Below are 20434 nucleotides of genomic sequence, written 5' to 3'. Positions count from 1 at the left end.
AAGAAACAACAGACGAATGATTAACAGTTTACATGAAAAACAAATACAAGATAAGTTGATTTATACAGTTACGGAAAATAAGAACATTTAATTAAGGTTTTATGAAACCACTGAGTGTTTTTCTCCCGAAGATACATGGTAACATAGCCGTAAACTTATTTGGGCAAACTAAGCAAAGGATGACCTCCACAGTAGGGAATGCGTTAACACAGACACATGGCTGAGTCGTTGTAGTGCATAATACCAATATATTATATATTTATGTTCATTTTCGAAAGGTATAAATGCAAGAGAATACATCTTTAAATAGCTTTTGGGACAAATTTACATAAAATACTAATACATTTACAAAAAATGACAGGTTTAATAATGTACTTTAACAACCCTACATCAAATTGTTAACATTCTGTTTCATACTCTTACTTGCATTCTTATTCTTTCACACTATTTGTTCATTGTGGATGTTGTACTTGTTTCAAAAATCATGTTCAGTCTTAATATATCTAACTAACTAACGTACCTATTGCAACATGTTTTAAAAAGAGCAGTATTTTAAGACATGCATCAGTTTGGTCCGCGACGTCTATATATGTCCACCCACCCTAGTAATTTAAGCAATATATGCCACAATCTTTAAGTCTGTTTCCAAACCATGTAGTGTGTTAAATAAACTCAAGGACCTAAAATCACTCAATTGAACCAACTGAATAGTAATATAATCACGTTAATATTTTCTGATATAGATTTGAAAAGGCCGGGCATAAAATAAGGTATGCCGATATCGCTTTTTTATTTACTGTTGGGCGAAATAATATTTGGTTGCTGGTATTAACCTGCATTTATTATTCCCGTTCGTTGATATCGATATGTAATAAAGATGTCCGATATACATAGAATAACTATTTACTGTTATATCGGTTTTTAATATATAAGGTTAGACTTTGCATAAAAGAACGGTGAATCTTGCCGAGCCGCTGTTTTATTCGTGCCGAGCATGATATATTACACGAAGATATGACAATAACCCGTTGTTCTGTTTATCATACCTCTACGTCCCAATTTAAAGAAAACAAAAAGATTATTGCCAAGCAATATTTTCCCCAACCGGCTCCACCATTGTCAGAAATTCCACCATTGTCAGATTTTTTAAAATATATTTGTTGCCATAGCAACCAGAATTTTTGACGTAGGAACAAAATGAAATGACATGCATAAATTCCATATTTCCATCTATCCATGTTTCAAGTTTCGTGAAAAAATATTAAGAACTTTTAAAGTTTACGCAGGATCCAGAAAACCACCATTTTCAGCAGTATTTCTAGTCTATTTTTTGCCATAGCAACCATAATTATTGACGTAGGAACAAAATGAAATGACGTTCATAATATCCATATTGCCATCTATCCATGTTTCAAGTTTCATGAAAAAATATTTAGAACTTTTAAAGTTATCGCAGGATCCAGAAAAGTGTGACAGACAGACAGACAGACAGACAGACAGACAGACAGACAGACAGACAGACAGACAGACAGACAGACAGACAGACAGACAACAGACAGACAGACAGACAGACAGACAGACAGACAAAGCGCAAACCATAAGTCCCCTCCGGTGAAACCGGTAGAGGACAATAAATAAATAAGGATTTTAGCTACGACGCTGCATTTTTAGCTGGAATGAATATGATATTTGACGTGTTTATACAGAGACCATGAGCAGTTGAGCACTAGCGCTTTATATTTGTCAAGTGTGTATTTGCGCTGTTTTTTGTGTCTAAAATATATTACATCTCGGTATGAAAATGTTTTTGTTGAATTCGTTTTACGAAAAATGATGAATTTATAATTGATTCCGAGTTCTATGACCTACCTCCAAATTTTGACTTATATAACAACTTCCTCGTGACGGGATATACAAATATGAAGAAACGTTATATGAGGCAGATGTTAATCTAGCGTTATGATATATTTTATTCTATGTTAGCATACGTTTATGCAAAACAATAGTGCAGTTACCTCTTATTCTATAGATTTATTATTTTAACACTTGACGATTAAGCCTAACGATGTATACGTGACATGCCATCCATCATTTTGGCATAACTGCAGAACCCATACATGTATCAGCCACATGTCAATTAATAAGCCAATGTTCATTATTTTTATTAATGTTAATAAGGTAAACGTTTCGAGACCAATGTAAACAGTTCAATACTTAGATAGATCAATTACCGACAGAAAGTAATAAGTGTTTAACTCCAAAACGCATTTACAAAAGTTTAGGACATTTTTGCTTCCAATACGTAATCTATCTTGGAAAGTGGTAGACTAGCCGTTGCCAGGCACTTGGGTTTGATCCGCGAAAATCATGGTCATTCAAAGCTGCTTATCATTAAATGAAAAAATGGTTCAAATCGTTATATACATGTACCCAACCATTTTCGAATACATCTTATAAAACCAGATATTTATAATTGAACACTACAATATCGCATGCATTACAAATTACAATATAATTATATATATGTTGTTTACTCAACGGTATGGAGTATACAGATTCAAGTACGGTACCTAAACCAATAATTTAACAAATTTAAAGAAACCTATTTTTAAAAATATGCTTATATATTGCTGATTTTTAGTAAACGCTATTTAAATTAATGAACAGCTTTTCTCGAGTTAAACATTAGTACTATGATAAAATATATAAACTCACTGAAACATATATATGGCCGTATGACAAAAAAATGCGTTTTACAAATCTGGAAACCTTATTTAAATTCACGAGAACGAATTAGTTAAACGAATGGTGCACACGTGTTTCAGTATATTATCACACACATAGCTCTTTTGCACGTTTTTATCTGCATTCTGGAAAATAACACCATAGCAACTTCGCTTATTAATTTGATAAAGAAAAAAATCTAGCGAACGTTTTGTAAAACGGATGCGAAAATATTGTTCTTTGTATAACCCTTGTGTAAAATGTGTCTTTTGACTTTCCTTTTGGAGGAGAACATCATGCCAGCCACTTCAAGCTACATCTAGCTGTAACTTGTCTTCATCTTTGTAATACGCTAGTTGAAGGGCGCGACAAAATCAATGCAAACCTGGTCACTGCTTACACAAGACGCGATGAGAAAGCAGATATGTACAATGCTGCACAAGTGAAGTGAATGGAAGCAAGTCTTATCGATCCGTGTCATGAAAACCAATGACATGGGTGGGTCGATATCCCTGGAAACGTTTGCGAGTTTAGAGCGCTGTGTCTGACTACAGTTGCTACTAGCTCTGTCGTGTGAAGGCGATACGTTAGGAAATTAACAGATGAAAATCATCGCTTGCAAAGGAAACACACCAAGGGTTATAGTATTTTGAAAGCAATTATAACAAATCAATATAAACTAATAATTGTAAACAAATACGGTATTTTACAACTTCTTTTCTTCGTCGTCGTCGTGGTTGACGGTCCCTTTAATACTATATGATAGTTTAGTCTGTACGGGAATGTGCAAATATATGCTAATTTTAGTCCCTAAAACTGTATGTAAACCAATTGTGGACGAAGTCTTGTTTATCTTTCCTTTAACCAAGTTACTTGTCCTTTAAACAAATCCGTTTTAAGTTTCTTTCTGGAGAATGCACTGAATGACAAGCACTGTATATACGGGGCCAAGTCTGGGCGAAGTAACTTGTGGTGATTAAATTACGGTTTGATAGAAACGGATGCATCCGTCTAATGCAAATACAAAGCAATATTTTGAAACTTGAAAATGAATAGTCGTGTTAAACATTATGGATCCATGTAAAACTTTAAACGCTTACAGTGAAATTATGCTGGGTAAAGTGAATATGTAAAGGCTCAATTACGAGTGTATGTCAACTAGTATGTAACCCTCGTCACACATTCACAAAACGAACACAAAATATCACGTTAAACTTAATACCGTTTCGTTTGGACATTCACCCGGTGTCAAAAGTAATCTAAAGCAACATTTAGTGACAATAGTTCATATTTCCAATCGGAACATGGTCCCAGACATGAGTTTTAAATCATTGCTCAAATCAAGTTATACTCGATGACAAAAAACCATAAGAAAATTATCATTGTTAATCTACCCAGTCAATAATGGAAAAACAGTCAACATCCTACCCATCTCATTACCATTGCACATGTGTCTATTCATGCCAGCATCGAAGAGAGTTTCACATTGCGTTGGCCTATATTGGTCAGTAAACAACTCTTTTCTTCCTGGTGACGTTTCATTTCTTTGTTTGCATAAGAACTCTAAATCGTTGTTAACCGAATGGGAAATATCACTTAAGTGAAAGATGTTTTCGAATTTAAACGAGATCTTGTGATTTACACAAACTCATCACTACTTTTTAAAAACGTGCCGACATAACAACAACTGAAATCAGTGTTAGTAAATAAACTACGGTGACATGGAGGTGACATTCACTCCTTTTTTAAATTGCAATCCTCTTTTTTCGATCTCGTGGCCTCGACATAGTAACTCGAGGCCACGATTTACTAAGATAGAAAACAGAGGAGTGCAAAACTAAATAAAAGAGGTTCTAAAAGTGTCTCCACTTTTGTTTAATGCACCCTTCTTTTATTTACCGCGACGCTCTTTTTTAATTGCACTCCTCTTTTATTAACTTTTGCACTCCTCTTATTGCTATCTCGTGGCCACGACATAGCTAACTCGTGGCCACGAGATAGTAAGTCTTGGCAACGAGATAGAAAAAAAGAGGAGTGCAATATAAAAAAGAGGAGTGAATGTCACCTCTGGCGTCTCAGAATAAATCACGAAAGCTGTAAAGTACAACATTCATAAGTGCATGCATGGCCCCTGATGATACGAAGTTGGTCATTGCATGCTAAGTACCATTCATTGACAATAAATTGCTTCATTAACATATGCACCCTGTTTCACCGTGAAATTTCCAGAACATGATAAGTACGAATTGCGACATCTTACGACATGCGGCGACTCGTCACTATTGTACAACTCTAGTTGAAATCAACTGTTTTATGTTATGGCATGTTGGTGCTTACAAGCATCAAGCCATAGCTAACATGCAGCAATACATAGCTTACATGCAACTAGACATATCTTACATGCAACTATGCCTAGCTACCATGCAATAATACATTGCTTACATGCATCAAGCCATAGCTAACATGCATCAGGCTTTAGCTTACATGCAACTAAACATATCTTATATGCAACTATGTCTAGCAATCATGCAATTAGACATTGCTTACATGCATCAAGCTATAGCTAACATGCATCAGGCTTTAGCTTACATGCAACTAAACATAGCTTACATGCAACTAGAACCTAGCTTAAATGCAACTAGCTCTAGCTTACATGCAAATAGACATAGCTTACATGCCACTAGCCCTTGCTTAAATATAACAAGCTCTAGCTAACATTTAACTAGTTCTACCCAACATTCAACTAGCTCTAGCTCAAATGCAACTAGCTCTAGATTACATGCAACTAGCCTTAGCTCGAATGCAAGTAGCTCTAGCTTACATACAACTAGCTCTAGATAACGTGCAACTATTCTTAGCTTATATGCATCTAGCCTAAGCTTATATTGAAAATTTGAACTAGCTTTAGCTTATATGCATTTATCATATGCTAACATGCAACTAGTCCTACCTTACATGCTACTAGACCAAGTTTACATACAACATGCTTCATCTTACTTGCAACTAGCTCTTTATTGCATACAACTTTATGACGTTAAGTCACTATTTGAATAGCTCATAGCTTTAAAGGCCAATCTGGGAGGCACTTAACGCACTTGCAGTAAGACCGGTTTTCCGATATGGCACCTAATATGTGTGTGTATCCGTCGACAAACCTTGCACATTCATATGGGGTGCGATTCTTGGGAGCTTCTTTTCCAAGTGGACTGACGTGCAGTTACTCATATAAAAAGACCTTTACCTCTTTGTACTTTGTACACATAATTTAAACAGATCTGAAACACTGGAAATGTAATTTTGTTTTGAGAAATTTGCTACAACCAGTTTTTTTCTTTATCGCAGCAACTGACGTTGTGAACAAGTGCGATGATCCGATACCATTATTGAGTTCGTATCAATTTAAAACGCATACGGAAAAATTCGCATGGGTGAATTTATTTAAACTTCATATTAAACATTAGTCCAATACGAAGGCAACACTATACTTTGTTTCGAAATTATTAACGATTCCACGTTGACAAACTCGGAAAGGCAGCCAGTTCGGAGACATAATAAAGCAGGCTTCAACACCCTGGTATTTCGATCAAGTGGAAGGTAGGATCAATTTGAAAAATGAACTCTCCGCCTATCGATCAACAGGCTCTGGGTTTAACCACAATATGAGTGTTCTCACGATTTCCAACGCAGACACAAACTGCTGGTTTTACCCAAGAAATGGACTCGATAGTATTTTAAAACGATTTAAAAGCTCGATGCGATCGACTTGTAATACATAGGTACAAATTAAACAGACTGCCAAAAACGTTATAACGTAACGCTGACTTAAAAGAACTTAAACCTTCAAATGGGTATCTCAGCTGCGCCATCCTTTACATGAAGAGTTTCGAAATATTCTAAGTATGTCTTGGCATGAACACATGCGTGTACAAAGGTAGTCGGCGTAAATGCTGACTTTGAAATAAAGTTTGAAATTTACGTTTCTTAAATAATAAATTGAAAAAAAAAAGTTAAACTGTTGTGTTGTTTTTTCACTTGTAAGTCGCATATTCACCGCATGGAATGTGTGTTATCATTGTCAAACCACACATTAGTGTAAGTAGATAAAACTTATACTACGGGAGTGCACATCATATGTGTCCTCACGTGCCTTATTATAAGTATATTTCTTCACTATAAAAATATATCGTATGTTAATATTTTATTTAAACGCAGTTTCTTTCGACACATTTAAATCACACTTTCATAGCCGCGTCATACGAAAATGGGTCTTTTGCGTTTCGGCCAGCGTTTCTTAAACCCAACATGTGCATTTGCGCAGCCTGGTCAGAGGCGATTCTGTTCCCTATAAAATCACTCAATATGTTATGGTCTCATTATTATCTCCTGACCAGACTAAAAGATGCGCAGGCTGAGTGGGCTATATATATGATGGGCGCATATAGAATAAGACCGATTTTCGCATGACGAGGGTGATTAAAAATGTCATTGCGAATTGTAAATGCAGAGGGGGTAATCACGTGACAAACAAGCTGGCGACGTCCATGCCGAGGCAGGTTTTTTTCGCCGCTTTATACCATTTATTACTTGTATTATTTTTTTATTCCGCTCACTTTCCATGCCATATTAGGAAGAAAGTTAATGGCTTTTATTTTATAGTAATATTCGCTCGATATCTCGACTTAACTTGGTGCGAAATTTCTTAGCGGGATGACCTAATTAGGGCTCCACTAAGAAAATTTGCGGGGAGTAAAGTCGAGATATAAAGCGAATTTAAATACGAAATAAACGCTAATCACATGTTTACTGATTTGGCTGGAAAGTGAGCGTCATTTATAAATCAAACAGAAGTAATAAAGGGTATTGAACGGCGAAAAATAAATGTCTCGGTATGGACGTCGCCATCTTGACTATCACGTGATTAGCCCCTCTGAAATGGCACATTTTAGCACAATGCTATTTGATACAAAATTGAATTCAAAATAACAAACTTGTAAATAAGGAAAGCCTATCCAGGCGTTCAGGAACGATTTCTAGACGTGCTGACCGAGTACGGCAAACATTTGTGGTTGGATAAATAAACGATTTTCCTTGATCGTGACATTACACTGTTTCGGTAATGTTTGTTTTCTCATCTTGAAAACAAAACCGTGTTTATCGATATCGAGATGGATTTTAACGAATAATTGTAGCTGGGCCACAATTTGTGTCGTTTGAACATACAGAGAGTAGTCCAAAATTCCTTACACTGAATAGTGGTGCATCCTTTGCGCTGAGCACAGTGATGTAGCCAAAGTTCAGAGGTTTTATCTCAATCAGCCTATGAAATATTCGAAAATATTCATGCGTGTCTGCTGGCGTTATGTAAAAGTCATTTAAGGTGAAAAGCTGGCTAAAACAGCTACGCCGAAAAAGCGCATAAGTGCTCCATATCTATGTTTAAGTGTGAGTTGTTGACACCGTGTGAACTGCTAGGGTGTATTTCATGATGATGTTAGTCTATCCTGATGAACATTATAAAATGAAATGCATTTTATATATGTAGTATTAACCCTACGTTTTGTTTGCTTTAAATCAGAGAATCAATATTCTCCTGCTGTTTATTAATAACGATCACTGGCCTGAACAAAATGGTGGATGACCTGCTATCTTTATTACAGACCTCAGTCAGCCCTGCACGCATTATAACGTCGGTTGCATGTACATGACTGAAACTGAAGATGTGCATAAGATTGCAGTTTTTTTCCTTCTTTGAGACCCGCCGAATATCGGCCCTTTCCCCAAGATGTATTTTCCCTCTTACAGAAATTTTTCCCAAAACAATGATATCTTTACAAAAATATGTTGCCTTGAATTTGTTTAAAAACATTTAAATATGTATTGATTTCCTTATTTTTCCCCAAAATCAGGCGTTTCGCGCGATTTTTTTCCCCTAAAAAAGGCCAGGCCCTTTCCCCCAAATCAGATTTAAAAAACCTGTATCATCATTGTAAGTCATTAGAATTTCAAATATGATGTTTAAGGAATGTATCGTACATAAAAGATTTGTGCAAATATCCGAATGCATGACCAGAGACGACGAGCTATTTACGGAAAGGATTTCAAGTAGTTTAAATTCAACCGAAATCCAACCGTTTTGTTGTTCAGTCTCCTATATATGTCAACACAATTTATTGTTATATTTGTATAGCTGCAGATGATCATCCCAAACTTTGTGATAGTGACAATTTCTGCCGTGTCTGTTAGCTATGTGGATCGTGTTTTTGCAGTAGTACATTTTGCTCTAACGTTAACTGTTCGAGTTGTGAAAAGACGAGACCTAACATCGACAAGCAGTAGGAGTCTTGAAACCCGCACATACAAATGAGCCTTGCTCTGTGAAAAGGAGGTTTAATGCATGTGCGTAAAGTGTCGTCCCAGATTTTCGCACAGGCTAATCAGCGACGACACTTTCCGCACAGGCTAATCAGGGACGACACTTTCCGCCTTAAAATGGATTTTTGCCAAGACGAGAATTCCTTTAAACGAAAAATACCATAAAAGCGGTAAGTTTCGTCCCATATATACAGCCGTTAAACTAAAACTGTGCACCATTTTCTGATACTGCCGTTGACGACTGAAGACCTCTTATCTGAGAAATAATCGACTGCGCAGGGTCGCTCTGGTTTTATAATTTATTTTATAACCAACGGTTTGTAGATCGGATGCTAATATCGCAAACCTCGAAACTTGATACCAACTATTGGAGCAACTAACATTTGTTTAATTGTATTATCATCATTTAGTTCATAAAATGGCAAAATTGCAGACTACTTGTAAATAGAAAGAGTCCACCCTCTCTGCACTTTCTTCAAAACAAATAAAAGGCTTGTATGCTAGTAAACATGTCATATGGACCAACACTTTAAATGTTAATAAACATCGCTTTATCGTGACCTGACTAATTTAATCCCTGTTGCTTCAAAATTAATAATGGAACCTGTGATGGCGTGTATTACATCGCAATGTTTACAGCAAGAATTACGGATCTGTGTAAATGGATAATAACCATACTTAAAATAATGAATGGGCAAAGCTTTGTATTCAATGAAATAATATATTATTGACCGCTGCAACCTTATACCCGGCACACGCGGTTGCAAATTCTCGTCATTATCAACTAAGCGGCACAATTGTGAATGGTGAAATCAATATCACATGTACAACGCCAGTTTCTATAGCAACAAAACAGAGGTTATTGGCAAATTGGAGGACGGATAAACGTCAACCACACTGTCGTAAATGTCCCCTATGAAATATTATTAAACTGATCATATTGTGTCCGTGTATACGATAGTAATTATAAATGATGCGTCCAAGTTAGGATTTTTCAATTGACCTTAATTTGACTAAATTCGGATAGGTCATGCTCGCATCGGGCACTCCGTGTCGGAACACAACCCGGGGATAACTTTTCATATAACTCTTAACAGCATGAGCACTGTGAAATACAATGAAATCTTGTTGATTCATCTATATTTACCAATAATTCATTTATAATTTCCAGCAGCTATGTTTTCAGTTCGGTACATGATACATTTACTGATCGACTTACTCGCTTAAATACTGTCTGTTATTAAAGTTGTTTATTCTATTGGATAAAAGGCTCTTTCTTTAGTAATTAAATATGAAACTGACTTACATAGTTCTGCATTTCAATAGTTATACTTATGTACATCCCAATCAATGATAAACTGGATCATTAAATTGTGCATTGCTAAATTTCGTTATAATTTATGAATGTTTACAAGCGCGTTTCCAAATGAAACACACGAATGTCTTGACATGAATCCACCAACAATCCAATGGGAACACACGTTAAAAATGCACAGCACTTGAAATGATCAGAAGAACCCTGCAGCTCCCTGGTGATATAATAACTTTATTCGACATAAAATTGTTATCTTATTATAATATATATATATATATCAGATGTTGGTTTAACAGTTGTGTTTGATAAGACATTCATATTATGCAACATTAACGCAGCGGGTTGATTATAGACGCCTGTTCCAACATTTCAGCCTGTTCTACATTGTTAACGAAGCAGTAGCGATTAAAGCAGATTAACGTAGACATTATCAGACCTTTCGGTTTTCTCACGCTGTACGGTGTGAAGGTCACGGTGTTCGACATAGTGTCACGTGTAACACGTACACGTCCGTTGTGGTACAGCGAAGCAGTATGTTTTAACATGTTCAGAAATGAAGATATGAGCCTTGTTCTGAGAAAACTGGGCTTCATGCATGTGCGTAAAGTGTTGTCCCAGATTAGTGTCTAATCAGGGACGACACTTTCCGCATAAACTTGATTTTCGGTTAGGAGGGACTTCCTTGAAACTAAAAATACCATAACAGTGGAAAGTGTCGTCCCTGATTAGCCTGTGCGGACTGCTTAGGCTAATCTGGGGCGACACTTTAAGCACATGCATTTAGCCCAGTTTTCTAAGAACACGACTCATATTCCGTTTACATTGAACTTCGTGTCTATAAGAAATATCACAACGTAACTATACGAATTGACTAAAATGTGGCACTGCGACCAGGGTATTCGACAGTAAGTGTGCGTACTAAGCCTTTTATTAATAACCAAAATCATAACGTGCCTCATGCAGAAAACATCATTCAGAATCATTTATTGTTAGATTATTGTTTAGGTTTTTCTGTGTAGAGCTCGTAAAATGACGAATTATCCCTTCTTTCTTCACACTTTGCTCTTCATTTAAAGTGACTGTTTGTGTACCCAGTGTAAACCAACAGAGCTCCATTCTTTTCTTATTAATATGTTCCACGTATAAGTGATTAATTTAAACATGATAGGTTGTCTAACTGTAATGTTGTTTTCGATACCTGAATTTATTGTCATAAGCTTACAATTAATGCAGCAATTTAAATGTATCAATGCGTTATACTATGAGTCGCGTTCTGAGAAAACTGGGCATTATGCTTGTGCGTAAAGTGTCGTCCCAGATTTGCCTGTGCAGTCCGCACAGGCTAATGTGCAGTCCGCACAGGCTAATCAGGGACGACACTTTCCGCTTTTATGACATTTTTCATTTAAATTCTTAGCAAAAATCCAATTTAGGCGAAAAGTGTCGTCCCTGATTAGCCGGTGCGGACTGCACATGTTAATCTGGGACGACACTTTACGCACATGCATTATGTCCAGTTTTCTAAGAACACGGCCCCTATTGTACGATGACAGAACTATACTGGATAGAACTGTGTGTCTGAATTATGTCCTTGATATGTAGCAAATTATTTTAAAACGTTGTTGAACACTCATTTTAGTCTGACTGAAAGTATGTTATATACGTGCCACACAATGAGAGAGGAGTTACTGGCATTGAGATCTAGATCTTATTCCGAATACATATTTGAATACATATTTTTGGCATCCGTATACTGATTTGTTATAAAACGTTCATAACTATGGTATTAATCTTGATCATACAGTTCAAAGTTGCCTTTTTAACGGGACATATTTTCAGCCATAAAACTTAACAATAACTTCTGTAAATCGTACACGGTTTCTGAGTGGTTTTCTCATTAGCATAAAATACCGGCCGTAACTGTTTCAATTCATCTTTTTTCTGATTATTTCCAGACAAAATGTTACAGAGATTGAGGTAAAACCGTTGATTTGATACAACTGTTCGCGCCATATGTCACACAAATCAGCATAAGTGAGAATGCCAAAGTCGAGGACAAAAATTGGTCTGCAGCAGAAAAGGTGTGGTATGATACAGGCAATATTGAACACCGTAACGGAGAAAATCAATATGTCAATTCTTGTTATAAACAAATTTTAGCGTTTCGTTTATGGTTATTCTATTGTTAGACATGGCAGCTATAACGCGTATCATGTAACAGAACTAATGTAAATATTATATCTTTAGTGCGGATTTTATCTGATACAACACTTTACTACTACATCAGATCCGCTTTGGAATTTCGTTCTCTCGGACTCTATCTATATCTATCTACACACATCACCTGTCTATTCTGGATACCCCCATTATTAACTTCACATATACACCGGCTGTATAGCCAATTAACAAAACACGCTAGCGTTCCATCGAATGATAAGAATCTACGGATTCACTCAGACGTACTCACTATGCAAACATCATACAATTTTAACTAAAGAACAACACCCAGAATACCAAGCTTACTTCATTTGTTTCACAATTGTGCTTTTTCCCGACTCGCCTGCACCTAAAAATAGATCAAAGATGCATATAATTAATGTCCAAATAAATATGCGATTAAATATTGCAAGGCCATAAATAATTCAGAGACATTCTTGCTATAAGTGATCTGAATATTATTCCGTGGGTTAAGGATGCCGTCAGTTATTTTCTCATCATCTATAAATAGAAAACATTAAACAGCACAGCATGGAGTTGAGTTACATCAGTTATTCAATATGGCGGTTCATCTCCAAGAGAATTATCGACGCGTATGTCCATAGCTATATAATGAGCAATTTCCTTACCTAATAACAAGAGTTTGATATCCTTGGCCGCCTGGATCCCGTCTTCTTTTAATCCCTTTTCAATTTGTTTGCTCCGTTCCATAGCGGACCTTTCATCAGCGCTTAGAGTGCACCCCATGTCTAGGCTTTAATGATTTTGGCACACTTAACACTAAAATAAGGCAATGCTTCAGCCTGTTATATGCCTACGTTCCCCTATCAATAATCAAGGGGCTCGACAAAACGCTTAATTATTCCACGGCACTATTTGTTCAGCCATTAATATTCCAACATATAATCCAAAACAAGGCAAAACAAGAGCATTCGGCGACCTACTTTGGTTTAGACTAACTGCTGTGTCCAACCGAGCTGCCGTGCTTCTAAACACCGTATAATTTTATCCACGATTTTTCTTATCACTCCAACCTGATGCTTAGTAACATATCACAGACCGAACACATAATTTCAGTTTTCCTGATTCCCACCCGTTTACTTAAAAATAAAACAGTATACAGATCTTTAGGTCCACTCCACTGGAATTATTTCGGGCGTTTCTTTTACCTATACGGTGACGTCGATGTGTGTAGAATCGTTAAAATAGATGATAAAATATGCTGTTCGCAGACCTTGCATATAGAGTATTCGTCTAGGCCTTCCCATACGGAAGCTTGCGGGTTCGACCTGACGTCATCAGCCGCACGGCGTGGAAATCATCAATAGCAGACGTGGTTCAAAAATTATGAAAATTTGGAACGAACGTTTCAACAGCCGACTAGCAAGGGCTACAGAGACACGGCGAGAGAGCAGTGGTTTAGAATTTATCGATAACTTCGCGAACACACGCGCTTGGAGAATCTATTTATGTTTCAATAAGTCAATACCTGTGAGGAAAAAATAAAACTCTTCGCTAAATAGTTGATTTGTGAGCGAGGACGTTGATGAAAACAACCAAACGAACAATTCAACGCAGATGCGTTTTTAACATTTTGCGCAAGGAAGTTTAATTTAAAAAATATTTATTTTCAACTTCAAAGTGATTGCAAACGTATTTTCGTATCGAAATCTAGAACTAAATATGTTTTGTAAAGTACTCACAACTCATTTAAAATATATAAGTTGCGATGTATTGGGAATATTTATGTAAAATTGATTGAATTCAAATGTTGTTGTTTTGTCAAAGAGAGTCGTTATTTGCACTTGGTGAAATCAAATAGCTTGCTTTAACGGTAGCCATTTTCTGTGACTAATCGACAGAAGCCCATGTGTTAATATTCAGCGATCATTTTCCCGACAGAGCTTAGTCATGTCATCTGCTATTCTAAAGTTAAACGCGATGAAGGAAAATTGGTGAAAATAGTGTTATTGATTATCTGGCATGAATGATAATCTTGCACGTGACTGCAGTTGACTGTAAGCGGAAGTGGGTAGGGTAATGGGGCAATCGATTAAAAAGAAAGTCGAGTGTCAGTTATCGAGTGATAACTCTAGTTAACAGTTTGACTGAACATAGCGTAGTTACATCCCTTGTCAGTTTAAAAAAAAAAGCGATTTCGCTGGCGGACCGCAATCATAAATAAATATATTTTTATATAAATGCTTATGTGATGACAGCAGCATTTCAATGGCTTGATAAAAAAGGTTTTAGTATCGAAAATGTCATGTTACCATGGCGTTTATTTACGGATAAATTATATTTAAAAAAATCAGCTTTTCATGGTTGTTAAGGACGCTTTTTTGTTTTTAGCTCACCTGTGCACAGCGTGCTTGTTGCGAGCGATTGTGATACTGAGATACAGTTGAGATACTGTAATTGTCGTCCGTGCGTGTGTCGGTGCTTCCGCCCACTTTTTTGAAGCGGTAACTCCTTCTGACCCGATGGACAGATTTTGACGAAACTAAACATGCATGTGAATTGGCTGGTCCTCTATGAAAACTGTTCAAGTGCTTTCGGCCCTTTGATTAAGTTAGCCAAAACCAAAAAACGGGTTTAAAAAATGAAAAACTTATAAGAAATTTTTCTAAAGATCTTTAATACTTATTATGTTACATAATAATTTGTTAGAATCATCCCATGGGGTCACAGTTAGCGCCTTTTTATAGTGGTAACTTGATTTCCTGATTTGTACATTGTGAAAACTCTAAACATAGGTTCCTCTCCAACTGCAAAGCCTTGAGCTTTCTTATTTTTTATGTAACGTCGTATTGTGGGCCTGACCAATTTATTCATTAATTTCAATACGATGTTGGGATAACATATTCTATAAAAAAATCCTAAGGGTCATGAAAATGCCGAATACTCGTCCCAGCTTAAGTAGCACTATCCGAAAATATGCCATGTTTAAAGCCAGTGAATGCTTTATGCCTAAGTCGCAGGAAAGTGGCAAATAGACGTTGAAATTAACAAAAATTATAGCGAAACCAGTGAAAATTTGAACCCTAAAGTTTGTTGAAAATGCATGTTGCACTTTAAGTGGAACAGTGATCATACCTTTTCCTACGATTTTGTTTAGCCTCGGCCATAACAATCTTGAATTGGTGTTCGATTTGTTTTCACGTTCATGAAGAATACATGCATTTTTAGCATTAATATTATATTGCTACAATACTCAGATGCATGTAGATACCGACTGTTGACACAAACGCACAAATAAAAAGTTAATGAAGAGAAATATTGTCGGCTTGAGGTTGATATTCATTGTAAAACAACTAGAAAAGATAATTTCCTGAGTATTAATACATTCGAGATCGCTAAAATCGTACGAATTGTGTGGATAATTGTGTGTTAAGTACATTGCGAACACAAATCTGATCTTTTCCATCACAGATACAAACAAATATTCACAAACGCATATACCGGATAATCTATTTAAAGGTGTCTTTTCACAGATTTTGGCATGTATTGAAGTTTGCCATTAAATTTATTATCTTGATTAATGTAAACATAGGATCTAAAACGCTCCAGTATAAAAGCAAGAATAAAATTTAAACAAGAATATCAGTGAAACTGATGGATGCTCCCCGATGATGCGCTTTGTCAATCTATGTGTTAATAACCACCTAAAATAATATTTTATTAGCCTCGGTGACCTTGACCCCAGTGACCTCATCAAAAGGTAGAGGCCCATGCAAGGTACCTACATGCCAAATATGAAAGAGATCGGTAAAGTATTGAAGAGTCTATGAGAAACTGTTACAAAAGCGGGACGGAAAATATATTAATAGCCTCGGTGACCTTGAGCCCAGTGACCTGAAACCTCATCAAAAGGTAGAGGTCTATGCAAGGTACCTACATGGCAAATATGTAAGAGATCGGTAAAGTATTGAATGCCCCATGAGAAACTGTAAGAAAAGCGTGACGGATAATCTATTATCAGCCTTGGTGACCTTGAGCCCAGTGACCTCAAACCTCATCAAAAGGTAGAGGTCCATGCAAGGTACCTACATACCAAATATGAAAGAGATCGGTTATGTATTGAAGGTTCTATGAGAAACTGTAACAAAAGTGTGACGGAAGTAAGGAAGGACAAACTGGAAACTATATGCTCCCCGAAAATTTTCGGGGATCATAAAAACAAGAAAAGTGTTTGTCAGAAACACTATGTCCCCTTCTGCGCCGCTTTGACTTAGTATTTTTGACCTTTGACCTTGAAGGATGACCGTGACCTTTTACCACTCAAAATATGCAGCTCCATGAGATACACATGCATGCCAAATATGAAGTAGCTATCTTCAATATTGCAAACGTTATTGCAAAATGTTAAAGTTGGCACAAACAGACCAACAGACAGGGCAAAAACAATATAAAGTAACCCTCAACTGGGCTCGAACCACAGACCACTGGAGTAAAAGTCTAAAGCTTAGACAACTCGGCCATCCGTGGTCATACAATAAGTGATGTATTTTAAACTTTATATAAACAATCCTCGTAGTATCACAACATATAACGACAACAACAGAACTCTCCAAATTATTTAATCGTTTCGCGTTGTAACGCTGTATCATTTTAAGGATTTTAAATCGTCAAAAGATGCATTTAATGGATCTTTTAGAGCATTGTAAATTTTCAGTATTACCGTTTCCTCGCAAATTTCACGACTACAACGATAATTTTGTCAATTTACAAAAACGTGAAAAGGCCCCTTTAATGTCTGTGAAGACTTTAAGTCACATTTGAGGCACATGCAGGTGAATTGAAAACTGGTTTCACATGCTCTTGTTTTTGTCAATGTGAACGTTTATTTAAACGGAACTCTGTTCATAGAAACTCTGGTTTTAATATAATTTTAGAAGTCGAAGTTGTTGAAGAATTTGCAGTCATCAAGATGTAAGTGTGCCCATTTGTGTCTCATATGCAACTTAACAACAACTTCGACTTCTAAGATTAGAAACAACTAGAGTTTGTATGAACTCCATATGATTTTTTTTATAAACTTACATCTGTGCTCCGTTCGGGCTGTCGATAATTATTTGATTATACTTTAAACTATTAGTTTTTAGGATGTATTGCACTGCTTGATTTGGGTTAAGATAGTATGAAAACAAACAGTGCACCATATACAATTAATGTAACAAACATAAAAATAGTTACAGTTTAGACCACATTTTCATTTCCAACTGTATATGCGCAAACTATCGACATATAATTTATAAAGAAAGCAAGTGACCATAACGGCCGGATGTTGGTTCTATGGTTGCAGTAACTAACGCTTAAGCCAATGAGGAACACGAAATTGGTCCGATGTTAAAGTTATACGTTTGCTTTACTTTATAAAATAAACAAATGTCGATTGTTCAGACGAACATTGGTCCGACATCGGCCCGAGGTCGCACAACTAAGAAGTTAACTAAGTGCAATATGAATGTTATCGTCCCGACATTTGACCGGTATCACGACACTTGCTGACAACACAAAATATAGTTATTATAAGTTATGTTATTTTATTTAGTTTTGAATTGAATCTTATTGAAACAAAAATATTAAAATATATTTACTGCAAATCATTATTTTTTTTGAATGTACAAAAAAGGGTTTTAATTGTCCTTCGTTACCTGCTTTTTGTCCGATTCTTTTTCAAAAGGAGGCACACGATTAAGTTATTAATTCTTAAGCTGTCTTACAAGTATGTGATTTTAATATGTATGTGTGGATCTTTACCTCATGGAATTGATGTTTTTAGGAAAGCAGTTACATTTTCTTGAAGTGTTTGCTGAAATAGCTTTTTCGAAATTTCTTTCCTTTTATATTCATTTATCTGTCATACATTTCCGCGACCATCTTTTTCTATGCATTGTTTGTTCTATGTGTTTCCTAGTTAATTGATCATTCATATAAAATTGGTAAATCATCAAGACTGATTGTCATGTTTAGGCAAAATACAGGAACAGGGAAGAGCTCCCAAACACGCTACGACCAACGTCAGGGATCGGACAATGGCAGATCGTTTATTTTCAAAACACAGTTTGTTCGTTTTAACATATTAAATGCGTGCATTACTTTGTAGTTTGTACATATGAAAATTATATTTAAAACTTAATGAAATGAATTGTTTAGATACGAGAAGACAGATTGAAGGAAACGAGAAATTAAAATACGTAGCCTTTTGTTGTCACGATTTTTAAGTATGGGACCAATTACCGATAACACGTTTTGCAGAGACAAGGGATCAATCGAAGCAGTAGAAGGCGATTTTGAAAATCGCACAAATTGCGGTAAGATTGATGGCAATATGCCTATGTCGGACAGACATCGCGACCTTTTGCAGGTCCGATTAAATAAAAAAAACTCATATCGGCCAATCTCAAAATTTATCTCGGAATAATTGCGGTGGAACGATGGTAACATGCCGATCCGACATCGCGCCGTATTGCTGGTCCGATGTAAACACGGTTATCAGGCCGATTTGCAAATGTATATCGTCAATATATTGGGTTGATATAAAATGATTGCTGGTCAATATGAAAGATTCTTGCTGTTCGGTTAGCGCAGTGGTTGGTACACAACGACTCATCAAAGTGACACCGTTCCGGCACTCCTACCTTATGAACTTGAATTATAGCTTCTATTTCCAGCTATTTAATTGAAACTTGAAGATTTCAAATTTGGTTGCGGTATTGTGTTGTGAATGGGAAGCCGCAGTGCACGGAAGAACTCCATCTGTCCGGTATTGTGCCCACCACACTTTAACACACTGTCTGTTCTGAATAATGATAAACTTTAACATTTATTATGGATTTAGAAATCTGCAAATAGTGTAATTTTGATATATTTTCGCAACCCTACGAATCAAATGTAAAATCTTACTGTTAAGTTTTTTTCAGTGTTGTAGCTGCCGGAAGCTTCGTATTTCTTTTTTTTTTCTCGCACCTGTTCGTGGTTACATTTTCCGCATTTTTTCGCACCGGTGTTATCTCTTTTATTGCCCAGTGTAATGTATCCGAACATGATAACGACGTTTGCACATAATGAAATGATGTATGCACAAAACATAATGTCGTTTGTACAGAACGAATCAGTAAATGCACATAACACAATGACGAATTCACAGACGAACTGTCGTTAGTACAGAACAAGTTACTAAATGCACATAACGTAATGACAAATGCACACAACATAATGACAAAAGGACACAACACAATGACTGACAAATGCACACAACGTAATGACAAATGCAAACAACGAAATAATGTATGCACTAAATGAAATGTCGTTAATACAGAACGAGTTAGTAAATGCACACAACATAATGACAAATGCACACAACGAAATGATGTATGCACCTAACAAAATGTCGTTAGTACAAAACGATATTGCGAATGCACATAGCATACTAAAAAATGTACAGAACAAAATGATGTTTCTACAGGTCAAAATGTAGTTTACACAAAAGAACTTAGTAAATGCACAGAAAATAAAGACCAGTGCCATCAGAAGGCAGCATTGGCGTTCCATAGAGGCTCCATTAAAAAATGTCAATCTTGGCACGCCGTATAGACATGGCCGTATACAGCCCCTATGAATTCAATATGGGCTCGCAGATATGGGATTAATATTTTTAATAATAATATGGAGCAGCACATATTTGCGGTTATCGTGAAGTTTAAGAGGCCTGAGGCTGCATTGCACGAGGGTACCAGAGAGTGCCTTAACATTCGTAACTGATTAACTAAGGCTGAGACGAATTTAAAATAACAGCCGCAG

At 36.3% G+C, this 20434-nt stretch overlaps 1 protein-coding gene across 1 annotated transcript in view; it reads right to left on the bottom strand.

The window, feature by feature from the left end:
* LOC127846438 (guanine nucleotide-binding protein G(o) subunit alpha) overlaps nt 1-13902 on the bottom strand; it is a 36589-nt gene extending 22687 nt beyond the window's left edge. Inside the window, exons 1-2 of the mRNA XM_052377682.1 lie at nt 13258-13902; nt 12935-12977 (exon numbers count right to left, since the gene is read on the bottom strand). Of these exons, the coding sequence (XP_052233642.1) occupies nt 12935-12977; nt 13258-13375 (161 nt within the window). The 5' untranslated portion in view covers nt 13376-13902. The remainder of the gene's footprint in view (nt 1-12934; nt 12978-13257) is intronic.
* Nucleotides 13903-20434: the final 6532 nt, after the last annotated feature.

Source organism: Dreissena polymorpha, chromosome 9 (genome assembly GCF_020536995.1).
Source record: "Dreissena polymorpha isolate Duluth1 chromosome 9, UMN_Dpol_1.0, whole genome shotgun sequence".
Classification (NCBI taxonomy): Eukaryota; Metazoa; Mollusca; class Bivalvia; order Myida; family Dreissenidae; genus Dreissena; species Dreissena polymorpha.
The sequence above is the reverse complement of the archived record's forward strand: the minus strand, read 5'-3'. Positions and strand labels throughout refer to the sequence as shown.